Raw genomic sequence first — 13,322 nt, 5'->3', positions numbered from 1 at the left:
TCTTCCTCTCCTTCCTCTTCCTCTTCCTCTTCCTCTTCTTCTTCTTCTTCTTCTTCTTCTTCTTCTTCTTCTTCTTCTATTTCTTCTTCTTCTCTTTCTTCTTCTCTTTCTTCTTCTTCTCCTTCTTCTTCTCCTTCTTCTTCGTCTTCTCTTTCTTCTTCTTCTTCTTCTTCTTCTTCTTCTTCTTCTTCTCTTTCTTCTTCTCTTTCTTCTTCTCTTTCTTCTTCTTCTTCTCTTTCTTCTTCTTCTTCTTCTATTTCTTCTTCTCTTTTTTCTTCTTCTCCTCCTCCTTCCTCTTCCTCTTCTTCTTCTTCTTCTATTTCTTCTTCTTCTCTTTCTTCTTCTTCTCCTTCTTCTCCTTCTTCTTCTTCTCTTTCTTCTTCTTCTTCTATTTCTTCTTCTCTTTCTTCTTCTCCTCCTCCTCCTTCCTCTTCCTCTTCTTCTTCTTCTTTTTCTTCTATTTCTTCTTCTTCTCTTTCTTCTTCTTCTCCTTCTTCTTCTTCTTCTTCTTCTTCTTCTTCTTCTTCTTCTTCTTCTTCTTCGTTTTTCGCTTTGTAGCCATGGCCATCCTGGAACTTACTCTGTTGCCTAGGTTGTCCTCAAACTCAGTGCTAGGATTAAAGGTGTGTGCCATCATCAACTGGCACAAATTGTGTTCTTAATTGATTAGGATCTCCAGAAGTAAATTTGTTATTTTTAAGCATATAGAAGATCTATTTTCTAGTGAAAATACCCAATACACAAGCTAAAACTATCTCAAGGAGTCACTTCTATGTCTTCAATGTCTTTTGAAACAAAAATCTTTTATATTGTTGAAGTCTTTATTGAACAGTTAACACTGAAAAACAATTATCTTCAAAGTAGTACATGGCACTAAAATGCTAGTGGTATCTCAGAATAGTTTGGTAATGCTGGCCTTCCCAAATAACAATACAAATAACAACACAAATAACTTTATATAAAATAATAATTACGTGAAATTCATAATAACTTAGCAGCTACTCCTTAGCAAACACTATTATAAGCACATTAGAAGTAATAATTTAAGCCGGGCGGTGGTGGCGCATGCCTTTAATCCCAGCACTCAAGAGGCAGAGCGGATCTCTGTGAGTTTGAGGCCAGCCTGAACTACCAAGTGAGTTCCAGGAAAGGCGCAAATCTACACAGAGAAACCCTGTCTCAAAAAAAAGAAAAAAAGTGCCAACTTATAAATTTTTTAAATTTTTTACGTATGACAGATGTTATTATTTATATTCTAAATTTTGTAGATTTGAAACAGAGAACTAACTGGATATAAAACCTATGCAATGCTTCAAAAATAAAAAGCAGAGGTCGAATTTGGCAAGAGAGAATGTCCTGAAGACTCACAACTGAGACACTAGAGTATTGTAGAGAAATGGTCAATAGTGCAAATAATTACACAGAGAAGGAAAGAAAGAAAGAAAAGCTTGGACTCCATAAGGAGACCCATTAAATGAAATTCAAAGACAAGAGAATTTCAACATCACAGAAGTGCATTGACCTTTATGATTGTTTCTTTGTGGTTTTCTCTCCAGTGAATAGAACGTAGGGCCTTGTACCTGTTAGACAAGGGAACAGCCACTGAGCCCAACACTGGAATATTGACTTTATGTGAGTTTACTGGATTAAAGTCTGAGTTCCCTCCAACTACTGTTTCTATAGCATCCGGACCACTAATAAACTGGGTAATAACTACGGATGGAACAAGTTTATGAAAGACTATGAAATCTCCTTCACCAGAATCACTCAACCTAGACATTGTTCTGTATCCCTAAATGGGTTCAAAGTTAAATATTGTTATATAGATCATTCATAGAGTGCTTGTCTGGCATGTCTTTGGTTTCATCTCAAACACACACACACACACACACACACACACACACACACACACCAAGAAAACAAAAAAGCAAAGAGAAAAGAATGTGTGTCCCAATTATGTTATGATTTCAATGTTCCATGAAAAAAAAAATATTCAAAATAATTCTTCCCAGTGTTAAAATACAGAAAACATGAATACCCTATGTATCTACTCAGAAGAATATTAACACTGACCTAAACAATGTGGTGGAAAAGGGCGAGTGTAACAACATTTTGAGTTTGCTTTTTAAAACCATATAGCACAGAATGTGCATAATAATGTTTAATTCTATTTACATGTGAGATCAAAAACAAACGAAGATTACAAGTAAAATAATAAAATAAAAATACTTAGTCCAGTGAAATGAATAGAAATTTAAAGAATGAGAAAATATGAAACTAACTACAGAAAAACAATGCAAAATTTAAGTCACCATGACAATTACAAATTTTGGACTTACTCTTGAAGAATGATCTTCGTTTAAATCCTGATGCTCGCCCACAACCGGACAAGGAGGAAGACTCGGGCTGAAGGCCATGAGGTCGGTTTTGGGTGGTCCCTCTCCAGAATACACTTTCTGTCTCCTCTGCTGTGAATATGACCAGCTCCCCACGGCACTGGAGCATACAAGCACAGGCTTCCCAGATCTGCACATGCCTTCTGTGGGTGGCACTGAACACCGAAGTGCGGTGTATATCATGAGGGTTAGAACTAACAGGCTGGACACCGCACAGATGGCAATGATCAGGTACACATTGACATTTACTAATGAAACTTCCTGGCCGGTGGTGCCTGACGCCCGTGAAGAGGCTTTTGGAGTTTGGCTGTTCTCAACCAGAGACACTAACACGGTGGCAGTGGCCATCAGCGCCGGTTCCCCGTGGTCCTTCACCAGCACTAATAGGCGGTGGCGCGGTGCATCCGCCTCCTCCAGGGCGCGTGTAGTACTGATCTCGCCTGTATACAGACCAACCCGGAACAGGCTCCGCGTTCCACCAGTTAAAGGATGCAGTTCATAAGATAGCCATGCATTGTAGCCAGAATCCGCATCTACCGCGCGCACCTTAGTGACAACTTGGCCCGCACCCATGGAGGGGGACACAAGCTCGCTCACTACACCGCCAGATCCTTGTGTCCAAGGTCCTAGCAGAGAGGGCGCATTGTCATTCTCGTCCAACACAAACACCTGCAGAGTCACATTGCTGCCCAGGGAAGGCACACCAGCATCCCGCGCGCTCACCTGGAACTGCAGCAGCTCCAGCTCCTCATGGTCCAGAGGCTGCAGCGCGAACACCTTGCCACTCTCAGCGTGCACAGACACATAGCTAGACAGCAAGCGCTCGCCCACCCTCCTCTCCACCAGCGAGTAGGACACCAGCGCGTTCTCCTGCGCATCCACGTCCATCGCTGACACCGTGAAGATGTGCGCGCCAGGCGGGTTGTTCTCCTTCACGAACACCGTGTATTCGGGCTGCGCAAACGTGGGCACGTTGTCGTTCACATCAGCCACCTCCACGGACACGCTGGCTGTGGCCCACAGAGAGGGCGAGCCGCCGTCCCGGGCTGTCACAACCACGTGGTAGTTAGTGATGGTCTCTCGGTCCAGGGCGCTGTCTAGCACAAGCGAATAGTAATTCTTGAAGGTGGACACCAGCTTGAAGGGGACTTGAGGAGTCAGGGAGCAGGTCACCTGCCCGTTGACACCTGAGTCCAGGTCTGAAACGCTAACCAGAGCAATGACAGTACCCAGTGCAGCGTCCTCTCGAACAGGCAGCGATAAGGAAGTCAATGTGATCTCAGGCACATTGTCATTTTCATCCAGCACCTTCACTAGAACAGTGCAATGACCCGCCATCGGAGGATGTCCTTTGTCTGTCGCGTCTACGCGGATTTTGTAGACATTGACTTGCTCAAAATCCAAGTTCCCTTGAATTACGATTTCTCCTGTATCTGTATCTATGCCAAACTTCTCAAGAACCATGGGTGGGACCAGCCTATTAAAAGAGTAAGAAATTGCTGAATTCGTCCCTTCGTCCCTGTCCGAAGCATTCAGTCTAATAACCGTCGTTCCGTTGTCTGAGTTTTCCAATATTCTCACTTCATACTCAGACTGCTGGAAAGTAGGAGCGTTATCATTCACATCCAGCACAGTGACCAGCAGCTGAACAGAGCCTGTGAGCTCAGGTTTGCCTCCATCCGTGGCAGTCAGCAGCAGCTTATGCTCAGGAGCATCCTCTCTGTCCAAGGATTTTTTCAACAAGAGTCCGATTTGTTTGTTGCCATCACTGTTTGTTTTCACATCTAGCCCAAAGTATTCGCTGGGACTGAGTTTATAGGTTAAGATAGAGTTTGATCCAACATCAGCGTCTGATGCGCCCTCTAGTGGAAACAAAGAATCCGGCAGTCTAGATTCGTAAATTAACATTCTTTGCTCCTTTACCGAGAACACAGGCAGGTTGTCATTAATGTCCCTCACCTCCACCTCCACGTGGAAAACCTGCAGCGGCCGGTCCACGATCACCTCCAGGTGGATGCTACACTCCGCGCTCCGCCCGCACAGCTCCTCCCGGTCGATCCGAGAATTCACAAACAAAATGCCATTCTGCAGATTTACCTCCAGAAGGTCCCCGCGGTCCTTGGACGCCACCCTGAACAGGCGGGGCACCAGCTCCGCCAGCTCCAGCCCCAGGTCCTGAGCGATGCGGCCCACGAAGGTGCCGTGTTTGGCCTCCTCTGGGACGGAGTAGTGGAGCTGGCCGCTCCCTGCCTCCCAGGCTGCGAGGAGCAGGAGTGAGAGCAGCAGACACCGTGTTCCCAGTCTGCCTTCAGTGGTAAAATCCATGTCAAATGCTTCTTGCTTTATTTCCATTAGAAGACTATTTTCTCTGCATAGAATTCTGTATGTCTCAAAGTCTATCAATTCAGTCCTTCTGCATTCGCCATCATTCAGCAGTCATGGAAAGATTCAGCAACCAGAAGAAAGGGCTTTGTGTGCTGGTTAGATGTAACTCCGTGGTAGACAGCGACACCATGCGGCTTCAAAGGGTAAGAGACGAATTTGTATAACTTCACTTACCTTGATAGTAAATCCCTCCAGCTGTTTATAATTTTCAGAGCCAATTCTTCTCGTATGATTTTTTTTTGTAATTTAGAGTGAGCATGCTCTTTAATTATTCACGGAGAAACAACATTCTTAACAATATTTTAAACTTTTTCGTCACCCAATTTAGAAATATTAAGTGTGGGAAAATCTAATCTTGGAAGTTAGAAGGTGAGCAATTCTCCATAACTTGGGTATATAATTAATTTATCCATATATTTCTTTCATGCCAAATATATACATTTCCTTAATTGAAAAGAATTTTTAATTGTCTAAATTTTTAAATCTTAAAAAAGTGTTGATGTTATTGTTACTTTGATCACAAATATCACACAGGCTTATGGTTCCTTCATGTGATATTGAGCAGTTTTAATGCATAGTGTGTGCAACATTTTAAATTTATATGTGTCCTCACTGAAGATCAGGTTCACCTTAAACTGTGCAGCCCAGGATGACCTCAAGCTCAAAAGATTTGCATCTCGCAACTGAGATTAGTGAGTAGGATACAGGAATGTGCCACTGAACCTATCTCCACAGCATTTCTCCATCGATGTTCAGTTTATATTGATAATTTTTCTATGTATATCTCACCACATTAATATCTGCTGGAAATGATTCCTGTTGTGTTTTGTTGCTCTCTTCTGTTGTTCCTAAAGACTTTATCTTTTTCTCTAAACCTCTACTTCATACTATACTCTTTTTTTTTTAATTTTTCAAGACAGTGTTTCTCTGTGTAACAGTTCTAGTTGTCCTGGAACTCGATTTGTAGACCAGGCTGGCCTCAAACTCACAGAGATCCACCTGCCTCTGCCTCACAAGTGCTAGAATTAAAGGTGTGCACCACCACTACCCGGCTTTATATTATTTACCTTTACAGGGCCTCATCTTCTCCCACATCTCAAGTGATATCTTTCTGAACATTCCCAACCCACATCCGCATCTCCCTTTCTATGTTTATGTCAATGTCATTAATATATGCTGATTCCTAGAAAGCAATTTGTGTAACATAAAAGCATTGCTAGTAATTATTAGCAAATTAGTAAATTCAAGGCTTGAAAATTAACATTTTGTTTTAATGACAAACATTCTCTATATCACCTATAGTAATTTTTTATTTTTATTTCTGTCTCCTCACTGATCTTATTCAAAGTCAGTCCATAGTTTCTCTATCTTTCACATATACCATGTTTATCTTTATGAGTATAAATTTCATTAAATTCTAAAACTAGAAATTTAATATTAGAATTACTTCTAGGTGACTTAGAGCTTGATCATAAGCCAACTTCTCATTTTAACTGTAACAACATTTCTGTTTCTCAAAAGTTTGTCCTTGTTAACAAATACTTTTACTATTTTGTAAGGAATGTATTTTATACAGCACCTTCAGTATGTGGTTAGTTTCTAGGAATACATTGCTGATGATAAATGCATAAGCCAAATAATTATTTTCAATTATTCTTCAATATGGATCATATTTTGTAGATAATATAGGATATTTGCAATCTCTTCCTAAAAATGGTCTTTGCTTAAACTTGTTTTTTCTTGGCTGTGGATTGAACTCACGGCCTTGAGTTAGTGCTCTACCACTGTGAAGGACCCTCAGCCTAAGGTGGGCTTTTCATATTTTCATCTTTTCCTGTAAAAATATTATCATCATACATTAAAGACAGGCCAAATACAAACTTTACCATTACTCCATCCTTAGTGTCACCAGCTGGAGATGATTGAACTTCTTTTCAAACGTAAGCGCAATTCACCAGTTAAGACTTTTCAAATGAGGCATAATGTCCCACCTTCTTCCACTATTCTGACATACATTAACTCTCACAATGATGATACAAAGCTCTCCCTTTTGTGAGATGCTATCTTCAAATAATTAACCCAGATCTATTTGACATTTTCCCCCACAGACTTTCCATTACAGTAATTTTTGTGAACAAAAATGCCATTTGCTAACCAATAATAAATCCCTAGAAGGAGAAGTTCTTTACTTAGAATAATAAAAGCCTCACATAAAATACATATTGATCTAGTCTTTTTGGCAAAGGTTTTCTGCAGTAACTAATACATGTATATTAGTCTAAGGAAAGTGTACTTCCTACAGGAAACTTTGACTGGTAAAAATTAAACACTAAACATCATATTTACTTTTCACTGTAATTCTTCAAAGTTTCCTGAAGTTTAGTTATACAACCCAACTGGAATTGTTGTAATAATCTTATTGGGTCCAGGTTTTAAAAAATTATAAAACATTATTGAAATCCTTTACATAAAATAAATTTATATGGAAAGGGAAAATGTTGCTCTTTTGCTGACAAACGGCTTACAGCATCTCAATTTTATTTATTCAAATAGTTTATTCAAGTATTCAAGTTGAAGGGGATGATTATATGAAAAGATGATTAGTTGATCTCTTTATAAACAAATAGCTCCCTCCTCCACCAAGAAAATTTTATATAAATTGTATAAATCCATAAGTTTATGTTTCAAAATTAAATCAACCAGATTTTTTAAAGTTGGTAGGTGTTTGCAATAAACTAATGCTGTAGCAAAAGCTATTCTCAATTCTAAGACCTCCCTAAAGCTGATCACTATATTATAAATATCCAAATAGCAAGCTAGAAGGGGTAAATAAAGTAAATGCAAATGTGAACTTTAAAAATCAGCAATGCAAGAAAGGGGTTCTAACATTTCCTATATTAGGTATGTAGTGGTTATTACCTGTTAAGCCCACATGCTTGCCCAAAACACAAAAAAAAAAAAAAAGAGGAGCAAGACAGTTTTTATTTTTCAATGGCAAAGACACTCATCTATGGTAGACTACAATGTTTGAAAACAATGAACAGAAGAAAAGAGTTTTTATAATAGTAAATTTATGTTATTTCCTAAGCTGAAAATGTAAAGCAATAAACAGTATGTCCCTGACCAAATATGTTGGGATTTTCAGAGCTAAAGTACTTCTTGGTACAAATAATTTCAAGTGAAACAGTACCCAAGTTTCTGAGAAATTACATCCTTGATCCTCCAAATTCCAATGTTATACTTTGGGGGGAAATGAATTATTCTATATCCACACAATACTCTGTTATTGGAATGAAAAGAAAATTTTTAACTGTACTCCTTTGTGTTACAAGAATTCTAAACCATAGTTATGTATATTCAAGTGAAAACACTACTAAAATGAAAATTTTAACAATAAAGTTTTTAACTATAAAAGCATAGGTGTGAAAATCTATCTAGAAAAATATTTAATTATTTAGTACAGAAATATGACTGAAAAAGAAATTAAACTTTTATATAAAAATAAAAGAGTTGTATCAGAGACTATGTGGGTCCAGTCCCCCGATAGTCCCCTCCCAGGATCTGGGAAGAATCTACAACCAGCTGATAATTAATCTTTGATGAAAAGAAATAAATCTATGTACATGAAACTCCTTAGTCCATACACTTTATTATTCTGTGTGAGTTCTCTCTCTCTACAAGCTTCTATTCTGCTCTCATGCCTAGCTCCTTGCCTGATTTCTCTCTATGCTTATCTACTGCTCCCTCTAGGTTCTATCTTAATTCTCTTGTCTTAATTCTGCCTCATCTGGGTCCTTTTCATCTCGTTCTTACCCAGCTAGTACTTCCCCATCTGACTCTTCCTCATCTTCCATCTCATCTACACGTTCTCTCTGGTCAAAATCCTCCTTGTCCCTCTCTGTTCTCCATCTCTCCATTCCCCCTAAGTCTCTCTGGAGTCCAGTTATAAACCCAAGCAATAGCAATCCTCTGGCCTAGCAAAGTCACCAGGCTAGAATTCTACAAGGTCATAAAGGCAAATAAGAATTTTCCTCAGGCAATGACCACAGGCTTTCTTTTACAGTCCAAAATGGGAGTGGTAAAAGAGGAGGTCAACTGAGTGCTACTGACCGGTTAGTATATGAAAAAGGGGGTCTATGTGCTCAGTCTACATTCCGAGAAGTGGTTAGGTAAGAAGTTAGGGGGCTATTAGTAAGGTTGTATAAGAAAGGATGATCTGACCCTAAATTGCACAAGAAGCATAAAGCTATCCGCCTGACCTAGGAGACAGGTGTTGTTTCGTTTGGCTTTGGATGCTTGATAGGCATTTTAGATAAATACACTGTTAGGAGTTCTTGGAGCACACAAGAAAATCATTTTAGGAACCAGCTAATTTATATATATATATACTAAAATATCACCAAGATTTCTTGAGCCATAGCTTGACCTTTGGAGAAGTCCTTGACTTTCCAAGTAGCAGCTTTTGTGATAGTAGCTGAATTCCACTACATTTTCCTGCGGCTTGCAGTGCAATTGCAATTCAACAGAAAGAGAAAAGTATAGTTGATGGGCAGTTGTAAAAATACTAATGTATAGTCACAAGATAGTTTATAAAGAATAAATAATGTAACCCAGGCTTAGGGGCTCACACCTTTAATCTCAGCTCTAGGGAGGCAGAGGCAGGTAGATACCTGTGAGTTCCAGTCCAGCTGGTTTACATAAACAGTCCCAAGCCCACCAGGACTACGCAGTAAGACCCTGTCTCAAAACTGACAGAAAGAAACAGTTTAAAACATGTCTTACAATTTGTTCTAGATGTGCCCTAGATTAAGTGTGAGTGTACTTATATGACAAGATATGATGAAAACATTTTACAAGCAGAGTGTGGTCTTTCGTGCCTGTAAACCAGCACTGGGGAGCCTGAGACAGCAGGATTCAGAGTTTACGGGCAGCCTAGGAATCTAGCGATATCAAGACTAGCCTGGGTTATGTAGCTCAGCTCAGTCTCAGAAAAATAAACGAACAAACAAATAAATATGAAAAATGGCTTAAGAGAAAGAATTCTTGCTATGCAAGTATAAGGACCTCTGTTCAAATCCCAAGAACCCATGAGCCTTGTATGGTCCTGAATATCTGGAGCCCCAACATGTGCAGGCGTAATAACAGGGATTGCTGGGTTTTGCTCCCTGCTAGCCTAGCTCCAAGCTCAGTGACAGAACCTATTTTTTTTTTGTTTTTTGTTTGTTTGCTTTTTGATTTTGTTAGTTTCTATGTGGAACAGCTCTGGCTGTCCTCGAACTCTCTCTGTAGACCAGGCTGGCCTTGAAATCACAGAGATCCGTCTGCCTCTGCCTCCCAAGTGCTGGGATTAAAGGCATGTGCCACCATCGTCTGGCAACAGAACCTTAAGGGAATAAGGCAGAGAGGGATAGAGCCTCCATGAACAGGGCCTCATCCTCCCCTGGCCCCCACCACACACTACATGTCCACAAACACTTTAAAGTGTCTTAGGTTAAGAAAGAAGATTGTTGCGTGTATTAATAAAACCTGTTATGGAATAACAGTGACTGCAAGCCCATATTCAATGCAAAGATATGTCCAAAAATATTGCTTTAAATATTTTATGTGTATGAATGTTTTGCCTGCATGATATATGTATATATGTATGTATGTATGTATGTATGTATACCATGTGCCCATGAAAGTCAGAAGGTGTTGGCTCCCCTGGAACTGAAGTTACAAATGGTTATGAGCCATCATGTAGATAGAGGGAATTGAACTCAGACCCTCTGCAAGAACAGCCAGTGCTCTTAACCACTTAAGTCAGATGGGTTAAGCCTGAGGTCTTTCCAGTCCCCAAAATACAGCTTAAAAAACAAACAAACAAACAAACAAACAAAAACAAAAAAACAAAACAAAAAAAAAACACTGACTATATTTTAAGAATTGGAAATGATACAGCTAAAAATCGACTGTAAATTTGCTAGGCTAATTGTATGTGTAACGTTGGATTCTTAAAGCTAAAATAATCACTGAGAAAGCTTTCAAATATTCAACGTTAAAGAGTTAAGAGAAAAATTACAGTAAGATTACGAAACTCACATTCTCTGTAGAGCTGGGGCCCTGAGGTAGGCTGGGGCTGAAGGCCATGAGGTCGGTCTTGGGCGGACCCTCTCCAGAGCCCACCCTCTGCCGCCTCTGCTGTGAGTATGACCAGGTCCCCACCGCGCTGGAGCACACCAGCACGGGCTTCCCCGGCCCGCACGTGCCCTCCGTGGGCGTCGCCGAGCAGCGCAGCGCGGTGTACAGCAGCAGGGTGAGCACCAACAGGCTGGACACCGCGCAGATGGCGATGATCAGATACACGTTGACATCCATTAGCTTGGAGTCTGAGCCAGAGGTTCCAACCAACACCCTAGAGGAGACCTTCGGTGTCTGGCTGTTCTCTACTAGAGACACCAGGAAGGTGGCCGTGGCCGTCAGTGCTGGCTCCCCGTGATCCTTCACCAGCACCAACAAGCGCTGACGCGGCGTGTCTGCTTCATCCAGAACACGTGTTGTACTGATCTCACCAGTGTATAACCCCACGCGGAACGGGCTGCGCGCAGCACCCGCGGCCGGCTGTAACTCATAGGACAACCACGCGTTGTAGCCAGAGTCAGCGTCCACTGCTCGCACCTTCGCAACCACGTGGCCTGAACCCACTGACCGGGATAACAATTCAATAGTCCCTCCGCCACCCTGAGGCCCCAGAAGTGCGGGCGCATTGTCATTCTCATCCAGCACAAACACCTGCAGAGTCACATTGCTGCCCAGGGAAGGCACACCAGCATCCCGCGCGCTCACCTGGAACTGCAGCAGCTCCAGCTCCTCATGGTCCAGAGGCTGCAGCGCGAACACCTTGCCGCTCTCAGCGTGCACAGACACATAGCTAGACAGCAAGCGCTCGCCCACCCTCCTCTCCACCAGCGAGTAGGACACCAGCGCGTTCTCCTGCGCGTCCGCATCCATGGCCGACACCGTGAAGATGTGCGCGCCAGGCGGGTTGTTCTCCTTCACGAACACCGTGTATTCGGGCTGCGCGAACGCGGGCGCGTTGTCGTTCACATCAGCCACCTCCACGGACACGCTGGCTGTGGCCCACAGCGAGGGCGAGCCGCCGTCCCGGGCGGTCACAACCACGTGGTAGTTAGCGATGGTCTCACGGTCCAGGGTGCTGTCCAGCACAAGTGAATAGTAATTCTTGAAGGTGGACACCAGCTTGAAGGGGACCTGAGGGGTCAGAGAGCAGGTCACCTGCCCATTAGCTCCTGAGTCGCGATCAAATACACTAATCAGGGCGATGACAGTGCCCAGTGGAGCGTCCTCTTTGATAGGCAAAAAGAGGGAAGTTATGGCCATCTCGGGCACGTTATCATTTACATCCACGAGTTTCACTATAACTTTACAGTGTCCTGCTAGTGGGAATGTACTTCTGTCCACGGCGTCAATATTAATTTCATATAATTTACGGTCTTCATAATCCAGCCCCCCCTTAACTTTTATTTCTCCGCTGGTAGAATCTATTGTAAATTTAGATTTCACATCATCAAGAACAAGATTACTGAAGAAATACAGTATTTCTTTATTAATTCCCTCATCCGCGTCTGAAGCGTTGAGTTTAATTACTAATGTCTTGTTGGGTGTATTTTCTAACAATCTAACATTATAAATAGATTTATCAAACTTCGGAGCGTTATCATTTGCATCCAATACGTCAATCAGTAACTGAGCTGTACCTGTTAGTTCAGGTTTCCCTCCATCCATTGCCATCAGTAACAAACGATGCTCTTGAGTTTCTTCTCTATCTAGGGGCTTCTTCAAAACCAGCTCTAAAACGTTTGTTTCTTCTTCGTTTCTTTTAAGATCCAAGTCAAAATATTCATTAGGATTTAACTTATAGCTCAAGGCTGCGTTGGCTCCTATATCCATATCAGATGCGCCCTCTACCGGAAACCGCGAGTCTGGCATTCTTGACTCTAAAATAAGCAATCTTTGTTCTGGTCGGGAGAATCTAGGCGGGTTGTCGTTAATGTCCCTCACCTCCACCTCCACGTGAAAAACCTGCAGCGGCCGGTCCACGATCACCTCCAGATGGATGCTACACTCCGCGCTCCGCCCGCACAGCTCCTCCCGGTCGATCCGAGAATTCACAAACAAAATGCCATTCTGCAGATTTACCTCCAGAAGGTCCCCGCGGTCCTTGGACGCCACCCTGAACAAGCGGGGCACCAGCTCCGCCAGCTCCAGCCCCAGGTCCTGAGCGATGCGGCCCACGAAGGTGCCGTGTTTGGCCTCCTCGGGGACGGAGTAGTGGAGCTGGCCGCTCCCTGCCTCCCAGGCTGTGAGGAGCACAAAGGAGATCAGCAGGCGCCGGGATCCCGGACTTCCTCGCTGGGAATATAGCATCGCAATCTTGTTCCACTTCTCCAGTCTCTATTGCAGCACCACAGAAAGTCCGTTGAGAACTTAATTCCAATTTACTATAGACTTGATTTCCTCGCTTTCTTGTGAGCTTCTGTA

The 13,322-nt window shown here is 42.3% G+C and overlaps 2 protein-coding genes across 2 annotated transcripts; both read right to left on the bottom strand.

Annotated features, from left to right (window-relative positions):
* Positions 1-457: 457 nt before the first annotated feature.
* Positions 458-4,766, bottom strand: LOC131896140 (protocadherin alpha-6-like). The gene is made up of 2 exons (XM_059246720.1): positions 2,313-4,766; positions 458-550 (listed from the first exon to the last, which is right to left on the bottom strand). The coding sequence occupies exons 1-2, from the start codon at positions 4,746-4,748 to the stop codon at positions 458-460; spliced, it is 2,529 nt and encodes an 842-aa protein (XP_059102703.1). The 5' UTR covers positions 4,749-4,766.
* Positions 4,767-10,838: 6,072 nt separating this feature from the next.
* On the bottom strand, positions 10,839-13,322 carry LOC131896139 (protocadherin alpha-5-like). The gene has a single exon (XM_059246719.1). It carries the CDS (start codon positions 13,206-13,208, stop codon positions 10,839-10,841), a length of 2,370 nt encoding a protein of 789 aa, XP_059102702.1. The 5' UTR covers positions 13,209-13,322.

The sequence above is a fragment of the Peromyscus eremicus genome, chromosome 19 (assembly GCF_949786415.1).
Source record: "Peromyscus eremicus chromosome 19, PerEre_H2_v1, whole genome shotgun sequence".
NCBI lineage: Eukaryota > Metazoa > Chordata > Mammalia > Rodentia > Cricetidae > Peromyscus > Peromyscus eremicus.
This window is presented reverse-complemented; position numbering and strand designations above follow the sequence as displayed.

What these genes read in the sequence shown, in the direction of transcription:
- LOC131896140 (XM_059246720.1), bottom strand. Translation starts at nt 4,748, where the DNA reads ATGGAAATAAAGCAAGAAGCATTTGACATGGATTTTACCACTGAAGGC. An exon ending in CAAAATTTGTAATTGTCATG is followed by an intron (nt 551 to 2,312) that starts GTGACTTAAATT and finishes ATGGCTACAAAG; the next exon opens with CGAAAAACGAAGAAGAAGAA.
- LOC131896139 (XM_059246719.1), bottom strand. Translation starts at nt 13,208, where the DNA reads ATGCTATATTCCCAGCGAGGAAGTCCGGGATCCCGGCGCCTGCTGATC.